The sequence below is a fragment of the Crocodylus siamensis genome, chromosome 8 (genome assembly GCF_052110815.1).
Source record: "Crocodylus siamensis isolate JL-2025a chromosome 8, ASM5211081v1, whole genome shotgun sequence".
Classification (NCBI taxonomy): domain Eukaryota; kingdom Metazoa; phylum Chordata; order Crocodylia; family Crocodylidae; genus Crocodylus; species Crocodylus siamensis.
The window spans coordinates 23646995-23665908 of NC_143402.1; the positions used below are offsets into that span (position 1 = coordinate 23646995).

General features: G+C 47.9%; 1 protein-coding gene across 1 annotated transcript in view; it reads left to right on the forward strand.

Moving 5' to 3' along the window:
• The first annotated feature begins 1 nt into the window (after position 1).
• KIF4A (kinesin family member 4A) overlaps positions 2-18914 on the forward strand; it is a 33740-nt gene continuing 14827 nt past the window's right edge. Inside the window, exons 1-13 of the mRNA XM_090059362.1 lie at positions 2-126; positions 6658-6800; positions 6961-7075; positions 7732-7922; positions 9623-9715; positions 10536-10702; positions 10835-10929; positions 13620-13739; positions 15268-15443; positions 16298-16359; positions 17394-17526; positions 18092-18150; positions 18366-18471. Of these exons, the coding sequence (XP_089915488.1) occupies positions 6678-6800; positions 6961-7075; positions 7732-7922; positions 9623-9715; positions 10536-10702; positions 10835-10929; positions 13620-13739; positions 15268-15443; positions 16298-16359; positions 17394-17526; positions 18092-18150; positions 18366-18471 (1440 nt within the window). The 5' untranslated portion in view covers positions 2-126; positions 6658-6677. The remainder of the gene's footprint in view (positions 127-6657; positions 6801-6960; positions 7076-7731; positions 7923-9622; positions 9716-10535; positions 10703-10834; positions 10930-13619; positions 13740-15267; positions 15444-16297; positions 16360-17393; positions 17527-18091; positions 18151-18365; positions 18472-18914) is intronic.

Genomic DNA, 18914 nt, shown 5'->3' on the forward strand with positions numbered 1-18914 from the left:
CATAAGGCTCCCCCTCTTACGCACCGTCGTGTCCTTCTGATTGGTTGGCGCCGAGAGACGTAATTTGAAGGCTGGCGGTAACGGCTCCGCGGCTGGAGACAGCGGCGGGCTGAGGGGTGGCCGCGGGTGAGTGCGCGGGCCGGCCGGCCGGTCCAGGCTTTGCGCTCCTATCTTGGCGCCGCGACGGGGGCGCTCCCCGAGGAAAGGGGTGGTGGAAGCTTTTCGGGAGGGCTTTGCCGGGAGCCGTTCCTGCAGGCGCGGGGGGAGCCGGGGAGCGGCTGGGGGAGAGAAGCGGCACTCGGCCCCTCCTGCGCCGCGCGGGAGTCGGTCGGTGCTAAGGGCCGGGAGGAGGGTCCGTTTCTCCCGCGCTGCCGCTCAGGGGGCGGCGCCAGGGTCGAAAAGGCTTCGGGCAAATTCCCTGAGGAAAAGGGGCGGCTCTGAGCGGGACTGGCTCGGGCCGCGAGTGTGAGCGGAGCAAGGGAAAACCCTCGGTTGAGCATCCGCCTATTCGTTCATTTCCAGTTCCAGAAAAAAGGGCACCTGTGGGGGGGGCAGCGATAGGTCCTTCATCTCGTGAGTCACGTTTACGCGGCTAACGCCTCACGGCAACCTTGAAAGGCTTTCAAGGCGCCCCACGGTGCTGCTGCTGCACCGGGTGGAGAATCTCAGGCCTGGAAGCCCGACAGCCCTGCCTCTGGGCCGAGGAGGGAAGGAAGGCAGCTTGGGTTGGAGGCTCCAGGGGGAAGCAGTATGGCACAAGCCCCAGTCTTGGGCAAGTTTCAAAAGACATAAAGATGGGGCTGGCAAGGGAGCAGTTAAGGGAAGGGTGAAGAAAGCCAGGGAGGAGCAGAGGGTGCCCCTGCTCTCCTCACCCCATTCAGAGCACCCAGGTGCTGAGGCACCGTGGCTGCACTCTGGCCCTGCTGGTACCAGCACGCCACAGCCCCCATCCCTGCATCTCAGGGAGACACTGCCTCGTATCCATGCTTCAGCCTGAGGGCTGTTGCTGTGCGGTTCCTGCCCCTAGCAGAGCTGAGGCACAGGAGGGACAGCATGGTAGCTCCTGCGGCTTTCCCTGCCCCACCCAGGGCCTTGTGCCATGACCTGGCCCAGCCCAGCAGGTATGTGGGTACCAAGGTCCACAAGGTCCCAGCTGATCATGCAAGTGATAGCACCAGCAGAGAGCTGTGGCAGCCACCTCCTTCCCTGCCACTGCAGGAGGGATCCTGAGTGGAGCAGGAGGAGGTGGCAGAGGAGTCCCTGCGGTCACCACAACAATGCCCCAGTGGACAGTCACTGACTGCACCTGTCACAGCAGAGGCCCCTTGTGACCCCTCCACCTCCCCTCTGCTGGCTAATGCTATGGGGTGGGAGGAGCCCTGTTCCCTGCATCTGGGAGGGAGGGGGTGGGCTGGGTGAGCAGCCATCATCTGAGCCAGGTAGTAAAAGCAAGTGTCTTGCCTGCAGCTGGCATGCTTGGGGAAGGCAGGAAAGCAGAAGCAGGGTAAAATCCGGGACATTTGCTGATAATTTAAAAATCCCCCCAGATGGAGATGGGGAAACCCCAAAAAGAGGATATGTCTGGGAAAACCCTACAGGCCTATTTGACATGCCCTAGTCATGGGCTCAGGCACATCATAAAGTACTCTAAGTCTCCTTTAATAAAGGAGCCACTGGGGATACAACAACTGATTTCATGGGATGCACAAAAAGAAAATGGGAAAAGGAGCAGGGTCATAAGTTAGTAACAAGGGATCTGGAAGGGGGCACCAAGCAGAGCTCCCACTGTCCCCTGAATGAATCGAGTGAGACTATGGATGGCAACCAGTGAAACTGCTCAGAAATACAAGCAGAGGTTGGGTTATTACTAGTGTGCCAAGGGGGGGACACTAAGCAGAATGGGACAATGCCCGCTGGCTCTCAAATGAGTTGAAAGAACCAGTGGGTGCTGCCCAGTGAAACTGTGTGGAGGTGGGATTGTATGAGAGAAAGGAAAGCAGCCCTGCAGTCTCTGGGGGTTCTCCCAGTCAGAGTCTCCTAGTCAACTAGCTGCCACCCCTAAAAAGAGATGCAGGGTGGTTGTGGTAGCTGACTCCCTCCTGAGAGGGACAAAGGAAGCGATCTGCCACCCTGACCCCTCGAGGTCTGCTGCCTCACAGGGGCCCATATCTGGACCATGGCAGAGAGGATTTCTAAACTTGTCTGACCCTCTAACCACTACCTCATGCTCGGCATCCATATGAGCGCAAATGACGCTGCTTGGAGCAATCCTGGCCAGGTCACGAGTGACTACAGAGCTCTGGGAACTGGACTTAAGGAGTTGGGGGCGCAGGTAGCTTTCTCCTTTGTCCTTCTGGTTGTGGGCTGCAGGTCTAGGAGAGACAGATGTATCAAAGAGGTGAACCGAAGGCTCCAAAGGTGGTGCTACCAAGAGGGTTTTGGCCTCCTTGACCACAGCACGTGCTCCAGAGACAGGTCTTCCGGGAGGGGACAGAATCCACCTCACGCCGAAGAGGAAGGCTATTTTCTTGGCTAGGATGACGGACCTCCTGGACAGGGCTTTAAACTGAGATTGTTGTGGGACAGGGGAATGAGTGGAGCAAGCCTAGAGACCAACAAATGAACAACTGTTACAACAGGAGATGACAGGAAGGACACTATAGCATGAGCTGAGAGAATGGAGCTCCCTCAATGTTACAGGAAACTGAGGACCTCCAGCACAGGGCTCAAATGCCAGGAGCATGGGGAACAAACAGAAGGAACTGGCCCTCCTGCTTCCCAGTAGGGACTATGATGATGTAGGGATAACAGAGACCTGGTGGGACTCTACCCATGATTGGACTGTGGCTATAGAGGACTACACCCTGCATAAGTGGGATTGCAGAGGGAAAGAGGATGGAGATGTAGCTCTCTGTGTAAAGGAGCTTCCTTGGAAGCTGAAATTGGTACTAAGGAAGGTCAACTTGAGACCCTCTGAGTCAAGATACAGGGAGGATGTGGCAAAAGGGACCTTACTGTAGCAATATATTACAGACCTCTGAATCGAGATGAGGATCTAGATCTGGAATTCTCCAGAGACCTGGAAGAGGCTGTGAGAGCATGGGGTATGGTAGTCATGGGAGATTTTTTAACTAGCCAGACATCTCCTGGGAAGAACACTTGGCCAGATTTGACTGGTCGCATAGATTCCTGACTTGTATCAATGAGTTCTACCTGTCTCAGGAAGTATATGGGCTGACCAGAGGAAATGCCCTCCTAAATTTAGTTTTGGCCAAGGGGGATGATCTGGTGGGTGATCTGACAATAGAGGGTGACCTAGGCGGCAGTGACTACAACACTGTCACTTTCACTGTCTCTGATAGGGCTGGGAAATCTGTCAGTAAGGTACAAATTCTTGACTTTTAAAAAAGCTGACTTCAGTAAGTTAAGGACTTTAGTAACTAATGCCCTAAGGGATTGTGGACCACAGAGAAAGAGTGTGGATGAAGAATGGTTGTTCCTGAAGAACATGATCCTCTGTGCACAGAAGTTGTCTATACCTGTATGCAAAACAGATGTGTCCACACCCGTAAGGGGCAGATTAGAAAAGCAAAGGCGGTGACTGAATTCAGGTTAGCAACCAAACTCAAGGACAATAAGTTCTTCTATAGGTATATGGGTAACAGGAGGAAAACCAGTGGAAATGTGGGACCACTGCTTAATGCATCTGGACATCTGGTCACCAACACCAAGGAAAAAACAGAACTGAATGAGTACTTCACATCTGCATTCCACCAGTCAGAGTGATAGCTTGCCAAATGCAAATATGACATGGAATAGTCACAGTAGGTCCCGACCAACAGCAATGTAGAGCTGGTGAAAGAGCAGCTAGAGACTGGATATCTATAAGTTGGCAGGACTGGATGAACTCCATCCGAAAGTGCTGAACAAACTAGCTGAAGTCATCACAGGGCTGCTGGTGAACCTCTCTGAGAATATGTGATGCTCAGGAGAGGTCCCAGAAGACTGGAAGAGGGCCAATGCTGTGCCCTTCAAGAAGGGGAGAAGAGAGGACCCAGGGAACTATAGGCTGATTAGCCTGACCTCAATCCCAGGAAAAATCCTCAAAATATTTCTCGGGGAGTCCACATGTGATAAGATAGTGGAAGGCAAAATTCTGAACAGCAGCTAGCATGGTTTTGTTGCAGGTAGGTCATGTCTGACTAAATTCGTGTATGACCAGGTTACTTACCACCTGGATAAGGGAGAAGATGGCAATGTCATTTACTTGGACTTTAGGAAGGCTTTTGACTTAGTGTCCCATGAGGCTCTCAAGGTAAAACTAGGGGACTCTGGACTCAACAATTCAGTGGTCAGGTGAGTGGGGAACTGGCTGCAGGGTTGGACCCAGAGGTTAGACGCATCTGTGTCAACCTGGCAGAAGGTAGCCAGTGGGGTCCCCCAGGGTTCGGTACTTGGACCAGTGCTTTTCAGCTTCTTCCTTAATGATGTGGGGGTGAAAAGCGCACTGGCAAAGCTTGCAAATTCCCTTAAGCTATAGGGAAGTGTGACCACGACTCAGGGTAGGCAGACGATCCAGGCGGACCTACATAGATTAGATCTCAAGCAAAACTAAGGAAGTTATTCTCCCACTCTACTCGGCATTGGTGAGGCCACAGCTGTAGTCCTGAGTCCTGTTCAGGGCACTAAGAATCCAGAGAAGAGCCACTTCTATGATTTAGAGGCCTGAAGAGCAAGCTGTGTGAGGAAAGGCTAACAGATGCTAGACTGTTCAGCCTAGAAAAGAGAAGAAGAATTCAGGGGGATTTGGTGGCAGCTTACAAATATGCCTGGGTTGAGCATCAGGGGCTAAGCAAACAACTATTTACCAAAGAGCCCTAGGTGAAAAGCAGGAGCAACTGTCATAAACTAGAAGAAAGTTTCAGATATAAGAATACAAGGAAACACTTCTTCGTGGTTTGTGTGACCAGACTCTGGAATAGACTCCTAGCGTGGGTGATGCAGGTACTACCCTGGGTATCTTCAAAAGGAGACTGGACGCACACCTTATCAGGTTATTTGACCCCAGCAGTCTTTTCTGCCCCAAGCAGGGGGGCTGGACCCAATCATCTCATGAGGTTTCTTCCAGCCCTAAACTTCTATGAATCTGAGGCTGCAGATGGGAAGTCTGTAAAAGAAAAGGTATAGGGAGAAGTGCAGCCAGAATCTCAGCAGATTCTGGAGGAGGTGGAAGAGGGGCTGCAGCTTGGCACATTCAAGGTAGGCATGTGCCAGGGTCTCCCTCTGTGGGCAAAAGGGGCAGCTGCAGCTGTCAAGGTTGTCCATAGTGTGCCAGATGCATGCCCATGGAAGTGGCTCCATGGGGGAGCCACCAGCCAAGGTTCCCAGTGGCTCGTGCAATCAAGGTAGAATATAGGCTAATCCGCCAGGGACCCCTGCCCTTGCCTGGGGTGTCCCGCCATTTGTTGTTGGGGTGGTGTGCAAGGATGGGATGATAGACTGTGTGGAACACGAGCATATAGAGTGGGCAGTGATGGACTGTTTGTAAGTGGACTGGCTTGGTTCCCCCCATCCTGTGGTCATAAGGAGGGGAGCATCATGGGACCTGCTGAGGCAGTGGCTCCCTAATGAGCTCCAGAGTGCTGGGGTGGGGATTGCTCTGGCACAGGACTTGGTCGATTGTAGGCAAGGGCAGTGTGGGGCAGGGCAGCCTTTACCTCTCAGACTCTGCAGCAGAGAGCATGCAGTGTGGGCAGCTACATGGGCCAGACCAGCATAGAGAGATTTGCCCACCCCTGCCTACCATAGTCCGGGAATTCTCTGACACAAGTGTGTGGGCCAGGACCATCTTCTGGTGCACCCAGGGCACCTCAGTCGGTGGCACTGCCTGCTGCAAGTTTTTCAGTAGGGTCTCGGCAAGGGGGTCAGCACCCTGGGTGGACTATCCCTGGGGACGGAAATCAGCCTCCAGGCTCTGAGGAGGTCAGGATAGAAATCTGGCAGCTCCTCCAGGTCCTTGCTTTGGGGAGACCTGACGGGTAGAAGAGCTGCTGGTAGTATTAGAACCTCCAAAGGCAGCAGAGGAAGGTACAGCTGTCCAGGCACTATGTTGCCTGGCTACTGGCACCATAGAGGAGTCTCTGCGAGGCCTGAATGTGGAAGATGGGGACCTAGCTGCAGAGGAAGACTAGGCCCTGTCCACACTCCCACAAGGGGAGGCTTGGGACACCTGCGGAGACCCAGTGCTGTCCCAGCTGGAGGAACTGGTTGCGGCAGGAGACTGGGCAAGACAGACTCATGATCTGACCCAGTCAATGACAGTTCTTGTGGATAGTCATCGTTACCGGTCCCCTTGGAGTGATGAATTAATCAGCTTTTACTGTATGCAACTAGAAGCAACATTGTCTTTTATCAACATGTGAGCACCCAAAACCTAACTTCTGTTTGGAGCAGAGGGAGGGCTAATGGCTTGGGTCTCCTTGGATATTGGGTTGAGAGCTGTATCTGTTTCTCTAACTTGTACTAGCTGTTGCCAAATATCAGCTGAAACAGTGAATGTATCTTAGTTCCCTGAGCCCCTGCAAGACCTGACATGTGAAATCTAACAGGAGAGGCTTCTGGGAATATTGACGTATTATTGTTTATCTTTGCCTTCAGGGAAACTACTGCAATTCAAAATGGTGAAGGAAGAGGAGAAGGGGATTCCTGTGCGGGTTGCACTCCGCTGCCGCCCCTTGGTCATGAAGGAGATAAGCGAGGGGTGCCAGATGTGTCTGTCCTTTGTGCCTGGGGAGCCCCAGGTAAGGGAGTGTTTTCTCCACTCTCTTCTTACTGCAAAATGATTCTATTGACCTCAGTGGAGTTGTTTGCAGTGGTGCAAATCTGAAACGAGTTGAATTTGAGTAACAGCATGCAAATCGGGAAAGTAGATCTCATTACTGGCTTTTATCTTTCCTACAGGTAATTGTAGGCAATGACAAATCCTTCACGTATGACTATGTATTTGACCCATCAGCTGAGCAGGAGGAAGTCTTTAATACATCTGTTGCCCCTTTAATACAGGGCATCTTCAAAGGTGAGACTGGAGTGTGTGCAATTACTTTTAAAAAATCATAGCAAAGGTACAGGAGACTTTCATTGAGGTTTGGGATACCCCAGTGACATCAGAAGCTGCAAAAACAGCTAGTAGAAATTGCTTGGTTATCCACTTTAACCCTGCAGCCTTTTTGCAAAGAAAAAGATATTATGCCTATAAATCTATCCCAGACTGAAGTGGTGAGAGCTACATCCCACCAACTTACTGCTAGTCAAGTTTTCCAGTGGATTTCCAAGGTGAATTGGGTAGGTTCACTTGACTTTGAAAAGTAAAGATGGACTTGTGTTTTCAAACTCCATCTGAGGTTTGTGAGCTGAGGTACTGAAAAGGTGGTGGAAGGGTGATGGAGTGCTTACATGCTGTTTCCAGCGTCCTTAGTTAGAGCTGTGGAACTGGCTTGTATGAGCTGGGCAGGGATGCTGGTTTTATCCTTTAGATAAGGTACCTGTTTTTAGTGGACCTTTTGTCCCTAGTGAATTGACTACATGTATGGTCAGTGCTGTGTAAACTGAGATTTGGCCTATTTCCACTGAGGCCTCTAGCTGTATGCTGAAACATGCTTCAAATGCTCCTCTCCCCTTCCATCTGACTGTATGCATTGTCAGTCTCTAATTTTTCCTTCTCTGATTCTTCAGGGTACAATGCTACCGTCCTAGCATATGGGCAGACAGGTTCTGGAAAAACCTATTCTATGGGAGGCACTTTCACTCAGGATCAAGAACATGAACCTAGTGTTGGAGTTATTCCTCGCGTAATTAAAGTACTATTTCAAGAAGTAGAGCGGAAGCAGGACTGGGCATTCAGTTTGAAAGTCTCATATTTGGAGGTAAAAGATATTTATGGTTTCTGAATATCTGGAATTTAAAGCCTCGCTTCCTAAGATTGATTTTCAACAAGTCTAATATCTTGGGCCACAAGGTTTTTTTTAATTAAGTTTAAGCTTCAGGTCATATTTCACATGTGAGGATTGGCAAGAACTGGAACTAGGTTCCAGGACTTCTTTTTCTTTTTGTTAAACAAACTCACTTTCATGTAGCAAGTTTAAATAGTCGGTCTCTTTATGGTGGCACTTCACTGAGTTGAGCAGAATGTCTTATATAAGAGTCTGAATTCGAAGGACTTTTGGAAACCCTATTGCAGATGGGACTGCATCCTTTCTTTTGCAACAGGCTTGCCTGCCATTAAAGCTAACATTGTATCTGTAATCTCTGGAGCAGAGCATGTGCAATTAGGGCTGTGCGAAAGGTCTCTGGCTGTTTCGTTTCAAAGCTGTTCCAACTTGTTTCAAGTTTGAAACAGTGAAATCAAAACAAAACAAAGGGCTTCAAAACAGCCTTGAAATGAAACGAGGGCAGTCAAAACATTTTGAAAGTTTCAAAACGTTTTGAGTTTCAGAACTCCAAGCAGGGCTTGTCTGCAGGGAAACAAAGTAAGGAGGGGGAGAGGGGAAAGACTGCTCTTGTATTGACTGTAGCTGGCCAGTGACTGGTCCTTCCCTGAGGTCCCTTCCAATTCCAGTGTTCTGGGGGAAGGATCGAAAAACTTCATAAAAGGCAGCATTGTTTGAACCGGTCTGTTTTCTGTCACCCATGTCACAAATTTTGCTTGTCAGTAGCCTGAGGTGCAGTTTCCCTGAATCCCTGGTAGCTATCTCCTTGGAACCTGGCAGGCTTCATGGCCTAAGCAGAGGCTACCATGCCTGCAGTTTTCACCCCCCTGTGCCTTAACATGCACACAGTCACACATGTAACGAGTTTTACTTGTCAGCAGCCTGAGGTGCAGTTTCTCAGAAACCCCTGGACCCGTCTCCTTGAAACCTGGCAGGCTTTGTGGCCTCAACAGGGCTACCATCCCTGCAGTTTTCACCCCCCCTGTGCCTTAACATACACATGACAAGGTTTGCTTTCAAGAATTTGAGGTGTAATTTCCCAGAAACCCCTGCATCTATGTCCTTGAAACTTGGCAGGCTTCATGGCCTCAGAAGGAGCTACCGTCCCTACAAGTTCCGTCTGAATTGGGCAAGAACTGACAAAGTTATAGGCAGTTTCGTAGTTCCCCATTATAGCCTATGAGTGAAAGAATTTTGATGAAATGGAACAGTGGTTTCAAACGAAACTCGAAACGAAACACTGTCCTGTAAAAACAGAAGTCAAAACGAAACATTGCTGTTTCACACAGCCCTAATGGTGCAGTGTTCTAGATTAAAAATCTCTAAGGGAGGTTGGAAAGCTGACTTTATTTCCAGAGGGATGTACACAAATTAATGAGAGTCGTCTCATGGCCTTCTGGTGCTTAGGATGATCACGCTAATAAGACTGCTCTTATGTAGAGACCATGGGCATAGAAAAAAGAAGCAAATGTGTAGAAACAGAACTTGCCACATTCTGCCTCTCAAAATAGCAAGACCAAGTAGATGAGATGGATGCTGTCTGTTGCAAAATCAGATTGACCTTCCATTGTCCCGTGTACTGCTTGTCCACTTTGCTCAGTACTGCTTGTTCTGAGCTGCTGTTCTAATACCTTCAGATCTACAATGAGGATGTCCTAGACCTGCTGTCTCCTGTGAGAGAGCGAACTTCTCAAATCAGTATCCGGGAGGATCCCAAAGAAGGCATTAAGGTGTGTTGTCAAAGGTGCAGTCTTGCCTAGCTTTAGTAATTCAAAACTGCTGTTTGCAAACTCAAAAGGTGACAACTATGCCACAAAGTTTTTGGCAAGGATGGGATATGGAGATTAAAGCAATGTATAGAACAGGGGTGGGTAAAATGTACCCCGGGGGCTGGATGCGGCCCACCAGGCCATTCTATCCGGCCTGTGGGACCCCTAAAAAAAACTTAGAAAATGTTATATTTGTCTGCCCTGGGCTGCCTGTCACGCAGCCCTCTGGCTTGCCAAAACTCCGTAAGCGGCCCTCTGCCCAAAATAATTGCCTCCCCCAGTGTAGAAAATATGCCTTTTGGAGCAAAGCTGAAATGTATGAGTGAACTCCAGGGAAGCTTGTGCTTTTGATCATTTTAAACCTGGTCTGTGGCTATAAAAGAGCTTTTGTCTTCAGCTCTGGGTAATGGTCATGCTTCCATAATAATATATAGGTTGCTGTGTGCCCCACATCCAGAGTGTTTGGGGTTAGATGGTATCAATGGTTTAGTTTACTAATACATTGTGATCACATCACTTTCAGTAGGTTTGCCTCTGGTAAATGGGGGGCAGTTCTCATTAACTGCAGTATCCATTTATGTGGATTCCTAAGCAGGAAGTTAGCATGGCTGGGAAGCTACTAGTGCAGTCTTTGTAGTTTGAATCCCCATGGCTTTGCTTTCGCATGAATATCTGGTTTTGGATCTTTAAGTCTGTTAGTTGTAGTTTGCAGAGAAGTCAAAAAGCAGAACTTTAGTCGGCAAGTTGTAAGAATGAAACTGCATTTTCTTCTTTGACGTAGGTAATAGGGTTAACGGAACAAGAAGTGGCCTGTGCCCAGGATACGGTGTTCTGCCTGGAGCAAGGAAACAATTCAAGAACTGTGGCCTCCACAGCCATGAATTCACAATCCTCACGGTCCCATGCAATCTTCACAATTTCCATTGAGCAGAGAAAGAAAAGTGACAAGTGAGTTGAATGATGGCTTCTTCTGGAATCCAGTAACCTTCACTTAAGGAATGTGCTTTTAAACCCAGTGGATCAGTTGCTTGTGCACTTGCATGCTGGCTTGGGGATCTAACTATCCTGTTTTTGCCACAGGAATAGCAGCTTTCGCTCAAAGCTCCATCTTGTAGATCTTGCTGGCTCTGAGCGGCAAAAGAAGACCAAAGCTGAGGGAGACAGACTAAAGGAAGGTAGGTAAAGGAGAGCTAGAACTGTCCTTGTGATTGCAAGTTTGAGTTTGTCACATCTGAAAAGGGCAAAATACAATACATTGTTCTGGGCCCTAACTATGGGGAGGTGATCTGGTCTCTTGTGTGGAGGTGTATATTCCCATTCTGACCCTCTGAGGAATCCAGCAGAAACAAGGGAAACAAAGTCCTGTTCTCAATCACCCTCTTCCCTCTTACACCTGAAATGGGGTGGGGAAGGAAACTTCCCTGATTATTTTTGTTCCTTTAATCCATTAGGGGGAATGAGGCTTCTGCTTTGTTCAGTGAAACTTCAAGCTTATTACAGGTGGTCTAGCAGAAGTTAAGGCAATGGCCAGGTACAGATATTCAAAATGCTTGAGCCTGAATTGATTTAATTGGGTGAGACGCTTGTTACCTGCTCACTGCAGTGCCAGATGTTTTGGGGTGGGCTAGTTGCTGCCCACGCCCCTGGGCCGCAGGGCCGGGATGAAGCAGGCTGCAGCAGTCCATTGCCTCCCCATGCCCCTGGTCCACAGCAGCCCACCCTGAGTGCTTGGCACCATTGCAAGCAGGCAGCAGGTGACTGCCTCACTTCTGCCCACTGCAATGGTTTGCTCCACCACTGCCACAACCCCCAGAAGAGGGAGGGGAGTGGAAAGCTGTGCTCTAGCTGCAGCCCACCTGCAAACTGTGGCCCCTGCACAGGTCTGGAGGTGGCTGGGTACTGGCCTCTATCCCCTAAGGCCACCACAGCCCAGGCCGCACTGCTGCCGTGAGTCAGGTTCTGCAATTAGCCCCAACTCCTCCCACACCTCCTTCCACACCTGCAGCCAGGTCACATGCCCCCTCCCCATAGCTGGACCTGCATCAGCCTTGGCCACTGCTCACTGCTTCTCTGAGGGACTCGGCCCAGATGCTGCAGCACAGGCCCTGCCCAAGGGGATCTTCAGCTTGAGAAGGAGCCGGCACTGTGGTGGTGCCCATGCCACTCCCCACTCCCCTTTGGGCTACTGGCATCGGGCCACCATGGCCCTGGGTGCACAATTGGAGCCTATCTGTGCCTGGACTCCCACCCCTCCCTGCTGCACTGCGGGGATTAAACCTTCCCTTCTCCTCAGGCTACTGGGGTCTGGCCATGCTTCTACTGCTGGAGCAGTGAGGACTCGTGGCAAGGGCTGGAGCAGTGAGGACTCATGGCAAGGGCTGCTGCCCACTTCCAAGCAGACCTGGCTGCACTCCAGAGCAGGGTTTTACACCCCTACCACCACCTCAGCCAGCTGGAGCAGTGATAGTGCTCCAGCTAGGAAGGAGAGGGTGAGGCCAACCCTGCTTGGCTGAAACACAGCCCAGCTGAGGGCTGCAGAGCATGCTAGAGAACTCTGACTTAACTTAAACCAGGAAGCGGGGGTTCTGGGACAAAAATTCCATAAACCAGTTTGACCTCAATCAGTTCAGTCTGATACTACATTCAGCCAGGTTTATTTCAAACTGGTTTTGGCCACTTTGAAACTGGTTTATGTGCATTGAATTTCTGTTCTGTTACAGGTTTAAACCAGTTTCTGGTCACTTAAACCAGTTTATGTGCAACTTCTGTCCCTAGTCTTAGAGGTTGTCTTGCAAGGTGTTCCAAGAGAAGTTGTGTAAGCAGATCCAGAACTTCTATTTTTTTCTTGTTTTGTGTTTTATTTATGGTTCTGTGGCTGAGAGATCAGGACCCTGGAATGTGATAGACAGTGTCTTGGATAAACGAGATTATCTGGATTTGTGATGGAAGTTCAGAACAGATATAAATCCTTAAGCTTTCAGGCATCTAGAATAGTAGCTGGAAACTAGCTATTCTGTAACTGCCCATTGCAATCTTTATTTCAGATCAGCTGGGCTTGCCCGCTGGTAGAGACAACTATTGGATGGTTGGCTTGATCTATGTGGAGTTTATATATTCAGTGCTGTGAAATTGTCAGGGAGATATAGTAGGAGAGAAGCAGCCAACCTGCAGCACATCTATCACAAGTGTCACAGGCAACCTTTTGTGTGCGTCATGCAGCCTATAAGGCAATGGAAGGGGATCAGAGTGCTATATAGGGAGGGTGCAGGGCTTGCCTCATGGCCTGCCTGCCAGGAAGTTTCATCTCCCCTGGGGTAGGAGATGATACTAGTTTCCCAACCTTGCACAGTAGCTGACAACTGCACCAGGCTTTTAAAAGAAAGACATGTCTGATGTAATGGTGATGCCTGAAGAAAAAATGCCAAAACCTCTCTGCCTGCCACTTTTGTTAAAGGCTTGTAAATAGCAAAACAAATGGTCACTGCACTTCAGTGGTACAGACCGTGTGCAGGGGAGAACAGTGCTTATTGTTGGATTAGCGTTAGAAGAGCCAACAGGATGAGACTTTGTACTTTCCTCTGACTAGGGCTGAATTACCCTAGTCATGAGAAGCGGGGCAGCTCTTTGAAGAACACTGAAGTTTATGACCCTGCTCTCTTGCAAATGGCCTTCTGCAGCACATTGGTGCTATAACCATGGTCCCAGCCCTTTTTATTCAAGCTAGAGGAAGAAAACGGCGAGACCAGATGCCAGTTTCCTTCTGGGAACTGAAGTTTTTTGGGGGGGGGGGGGCTGAGCTTTATTTTCTGGCTGGGTACAGAAAACAGATTTTAGATGTACTCATTTGAGGTTTATTTACGTACAGGAATCAACATCAACAGAGGCCTTCTGTGCCTGGGAAATGTGATCAGTGCTCTTGGTGAGGAAAACAAAAAGGGTGGTTTTGTACCCTACAGAGACTCTAAATTAACACGGCTGCTGCAAGGTAAGAGCCAAACTCGTAAATTCTAAATCCATGTGAAACTTGACTGGCAAAGACTAATAAACTCAGGCTTTGTAAGCCTCCAGGTCAAGTGATATCTCTGCGTGACTTTTTGTGCCTTTTTTTATTTTTTGCTTTCTCTCCCTAGCCATTAGACTTGCTGTACTTTTGATACAGTACTTTCTCTCTGAAGGGGAAAAAACCTTTTGAAACCTAAGGGTTTTTATACTAAATGACTTGCATCTGGGATGAAAAACAATAATGTGCTTCAAGTCACAGCTCAACAGGTGCTGCACAGTGTTATGACCAGGGATCCAAGTTTTCCATTTGCTGCAGGAAAACTTGGATTTTTCCTTTTTAACAGGGAAAATTTGGATTTCTCATTTAAAGGGAAAATCCATAATTTTCTCCTTTAAATGGGAAAATGTAGAATTTATTTTATTATAATGATTGAGGCACTGGCAGGCTTACAAATTTCTTTAAAATTGTAACGAACAATATTTTATTGATATAAACTGGTACCTAATATATATAGTGGTGTTTCATTTTAACTGTAGGAAAATGTGGATTTTTGGGGTTGTAATGAAAGAATTCTGGACTTTTTATCAGAGAATTTCTGATTCTTAAACAAAGAAAACCAGGATCCCTGGTTATGACAGACTAAAGTTTAAGGCATTTCATAGCATGACCTTTGGCATTCACAAGCTTAACTGTAACTATGAGTTTTCTGAGTGTATAATGCTTGTCTAGGATAGTGATGACGTAATTTAATGTCATGCCCTAAATTACTGACCTGGACCCTTGATTTTTGTCTTAATGAAACTCTAGTCTGGGAAACATGAAATAATTCATTTTACTGAATGAGTCTGTTTTGTGAAATGTAAGTAACTTACTGCATGCGGACCATTTTTAGTAGTATTTAAAACCTCTTAGAAGGAACCATAGTTTAAACCCATTTGAGAATTCTGGGCTGTATAGAACCATCAGTACCATTCTTGGAGATCATCATTGATAGTGCTCTGAGTTTGAAACCAAAAAAGTCTTAATGGGTAGCTCATATTAAGAAAAAACTTTCTCAAACTGCCAGAGGACGAGTTTTGGATGTTCTTGAAACTTCTGCTTGCTATATGGAAGCTGGTGCCATCAGAAAGAAGAACGCTTGAAAAACTGGTAAAGGATGCATGTCAGGATGGGCATCCTATTTGGGGCTTTCTGATGTCTATGGGTGTTTGGAATTGGGATCCAAAATAGTCTGTTTCAAGCAAAGAATTGTTTACTTTCTTGGGCTAGGGCAGGGAGTAGGGGCTAGGGCAGGGAGTAGAGAAGTTGAGGTTCATACCAGCAGCAGCAAACCGAGAATGCCACTTCAAAAAGCATTAGTCAAAATTCATCCAGTGGAGGATTATGTAGGCCTGGTGCAGGCCATGTTGAAATTTGGTAAGATGGCCCTGGACTTCTTACTACTGTCCCACTTGGCCATTCTTGCTGCATCTTGAAATGCAAATACCCTGTCCATTTCTGTTTTCTTCAGATTCCTTGGGTGGCAACAGCCACACGCTTATGATTGCCTGCGTGAGCCCAGCGGATTCCAACATGGAAGAAACTTTAAACACTCTTCGCTATGCTGACAGGGCAAGAAAAATAAAAAATAAACCAGTTGTCAACATTGATCCACAGACAGCTGAGTTGCATCATCTAAAACAACAGGTATTGGGCTCTCTGCTAGGTGGGGTGGGGTTGGGGGAGAGGTGCATAGCTAAAGTAAGCATTCATTCTCTTGTGGCAAGGTTGAGAGCAAATCTGCTGGTTAAGCTCATTGAGCTGGGGCATGATGAAGGCAGAAGCACTTGTTTTTGATCCCCAATGGTCTCTGTAGCTTACATGCAGCATAAGCATGTTCCAGATGTGAATTCATTTTTCTTGTACTCTCTTTCAGGTGGCCATTAAAGGTCATGGTTCGATTGCAGACAAGTGTCTCAGTTTGTATTTCTCTTGCACCGTGTGCTCCCCTAAAGCACAGTCACCTCTAGAGTGAACAGTGGCAGTTAGCTAACGTTCCACAGCTGTGCTTCATAAACTTAAGAAAGGGTATGAAGAGAGTCCATAGGTGATTAAACCAGAAGAAAGTTCATTGGCCAAAATAAATACAGTGGTCAAGGTAGATTTTTAGACCAGCCCTAAGATGCCTCAGCAGTCTGTGGAGAAGTTAGCATAGAGTTTACAGGGCACTAAGTATTCTGTGCCAGTTCCTTGTCTAGACTTTGAAAACCAAGTGAGCTGACTAAATGCCTGCTGCATGTCTGTGGGGAGATGCCAGAGTTTTTCATGCTGTAAATTCACATCTTACCTTTCCTCTCAATGTCCTTTTAATGCAAACCTTTAACAAAGAGGTGGTGTGATGTAGATTCTGCAATATGCATGAAAAGCAGTGCTTGTCCATTAGCATGGATGGAGAGAGAATACCTCCCCTTTGAATTCTCATTGCTTCTTGAATCCAGCCTAAGGACTCTGTTCATGGGAGGTAGATTCTGAAGTTGGTAACTGTTTCATTGTCTCTCTAGGTGCAACAACTCCAGGTCTTATTGTTGCAGGCCCATGGAGGAACGCTCCCTGTGTCTATCAAGTAAGAACAGTAGACTTAGTGCGCTAAATATAAATGGAGACTGTCTGCCAACCTGAGATCCTTGGGGGTTTTTTTCCCTTGTTGTACAGAAGCTCAAAACTATTTGTTCTCAATAAAGTATTAACTTCTGAAGTACCTGGCAAGTTCCTTGTCATGCTTGCTGCACCAGTGGTTTATTTGTAACCTGAATCTCCACTGTAGAAGAAAAATAAGCATAACAATACCTTATCTCTGCTGGTTTCCCTCAATTTATGCTGTACATGTATTCCCAGTGAGCAGCATATGCATCAAATTTGCATAAAGTGAACCCACTTTACAATGTAACAAATTAGGGTTAGGTTCCCATGGCAGTGAGGGAGGGAGTGAGGCTGGGACTAGGGAAGGGGCGGAGGGGAGGGGTGCCACTCCCAGGGCTGCACAAGGCAGCAAAGCAGAGGGAACAGTGACACACACCCCAACCTTGGCTACAGTGGCCCTGGGAGCAGCCAGCGCGAGCTGGGCTGCATTGTGTTCCACCTGTCCCCACTCACCTCTGCACTGGTGCAGACAGAGCTGGTGTTGGCTGCTCCTGGGACAGCTGCAGCTGGGGCTGGGGAGCAGTTGACACCAGCTGCCTGCACCACGGCATGACACGGTGCAGCCCAGGAGCTGGAGTGAGCCCAGGCATGGTGGGACAGGTGGATCACAGTACAGCCCAGTGGCTGCAGGCAGCTGGCGCTGGCTGCTCCCGGGACCGCTGCAGCCGGGGCTGGAGTAAGCGGGGCCATGACCCTTTCCCCTCCGCCCACAGACTTACCTGCTTGGAGGGGACATCTATGCTGATCGCATAACAGCGAATTTACCTCGCATGTAACGAATCATTGGTCTAAATATGGTCATCACTTAAGAGTGATTTTGTATATAAAGAACCCACATAAATCCAGGAAAACCTGTACATGCCTTCTAAACTAAGCTCCATGGGACAAGGCTTCCTGTTCTTCTCTCTTGTGCCCTCAAACTTGCGGACATGTGAATAACGTGTGGGTTTTGTTTAGTGTGGCACCATCAGAAAGCCTACAATCCTTGATGGAGAAGAACCAGTCCCTAACGGAGGAAAATGAGAAACTGAGCCGAGGTCTGAGTGAGGCTGCAGGTCAGACAGCCCAGATGTTGGAGAGGATCATTATGGTAAGGTTTAGTCATCTGAGAACTTTTATGTGGGTAACAGCTTCCTACCAGCTGGAGTGACAGTTCTGCAGAACACTAATGATGTTCTTGAACCCATGGCTCTGTTCCTTCCTTAGAAATTCAAAATTTAGGACATTGGGGTATAGCACTCTAAGTTCAAGCCCTGTAGATTCTGGGATTGAATGTGGTAGAACTGGATTGACCTCTTTTTTGAAAATGATTTTACCTATGGCACTACTTACTGAAGTACTGACTCACAATGGCAATCTTGACTCCTGGTGGCCTATTTTCCTGCAGTGTCAGTCTTGCTGAATGATGTGGAATATTTCTTGGGGATGATACAAATTTATCTTGCTTGTCCCTCTTCTAGCAATTCGTAGGTGCTGCTGCTCTTGCTGGTTTGGAGAGAGAGCCCAAACTGGTGTCCTGTGTCAAGGGATCTTTTTCTCCTTGATCAATTCAGAAACAGTCCAATTCAGTACAATATGAGGAAGCCCCTATTCTTCCAAAGGGGTTGCTGTTTCTTGTCCTACATTACTGAAAACTGGGTGTCTCTTACTTTCAGACAGAACAAGAAAATGAAAAGATGAGCGCCAAACTTGAGGAACTCCGACAGCACGATGCGTAAGTGTCTTTTTTCCTCTTGTATCCTTGCCTGCATTGCAGCAGAATTGTACAGTACTTGTTTGGGTGGGAAGACCTGGATTGGGACTTTGTATTTGTTAGTCCAAAGCCCATTTGTATGGAGGAAAGGGAGAGAATTTGACAAACAGCTCAACAGGAGCAATGCCAATAGATTGCCAGGTAAGATCTGTGGACTTGTCTGTCTGAATTTTCAGGTGCAAGCTTGATCTGGAGAAACTGATAGAGACTCTAGAGGATCAGGAGCTCAAAGAGAACATAGAAGTCATTCGAAACTTGCAGCAAGTAATAGTACAATTGCAGGTAAGAACTGACCTAGGGAACATAGTGGGATGCCTATGTCAAAAGAGCTCTTTGATCGCTGGCACTAATGTTCTGCCAGTTTCTGAAGCGGTGGTTTCCTGTAAGCTGAGATTTTATCTTCAGGGGTCTGGATACTAAGGTACACTATTAGATTTTGGCTGAATTTCTGTGTTCAGATGGTAGCTTACTCCATGGTAACTTGCTGGTCTTGCTTAACAGCATGTCATGGTGAAAGACAGCTCTTCATGTTCTTCCTCCCTGGAAACTCCTGAAGCTTCCAGTGACTTGGTAGGGAACTTAGTAGTGAAGTTTGTGTCATGCAGAAAGGAAATTAGGGTGCAACTTGCCTACTCAGTTGAGATGTTCCAAATCTAACTGTGGTGAAATGGGAGGTCTATAATCTCTACTTTCAAAAGTAGCTTTTTCAGGGCAGCAGAAGATTT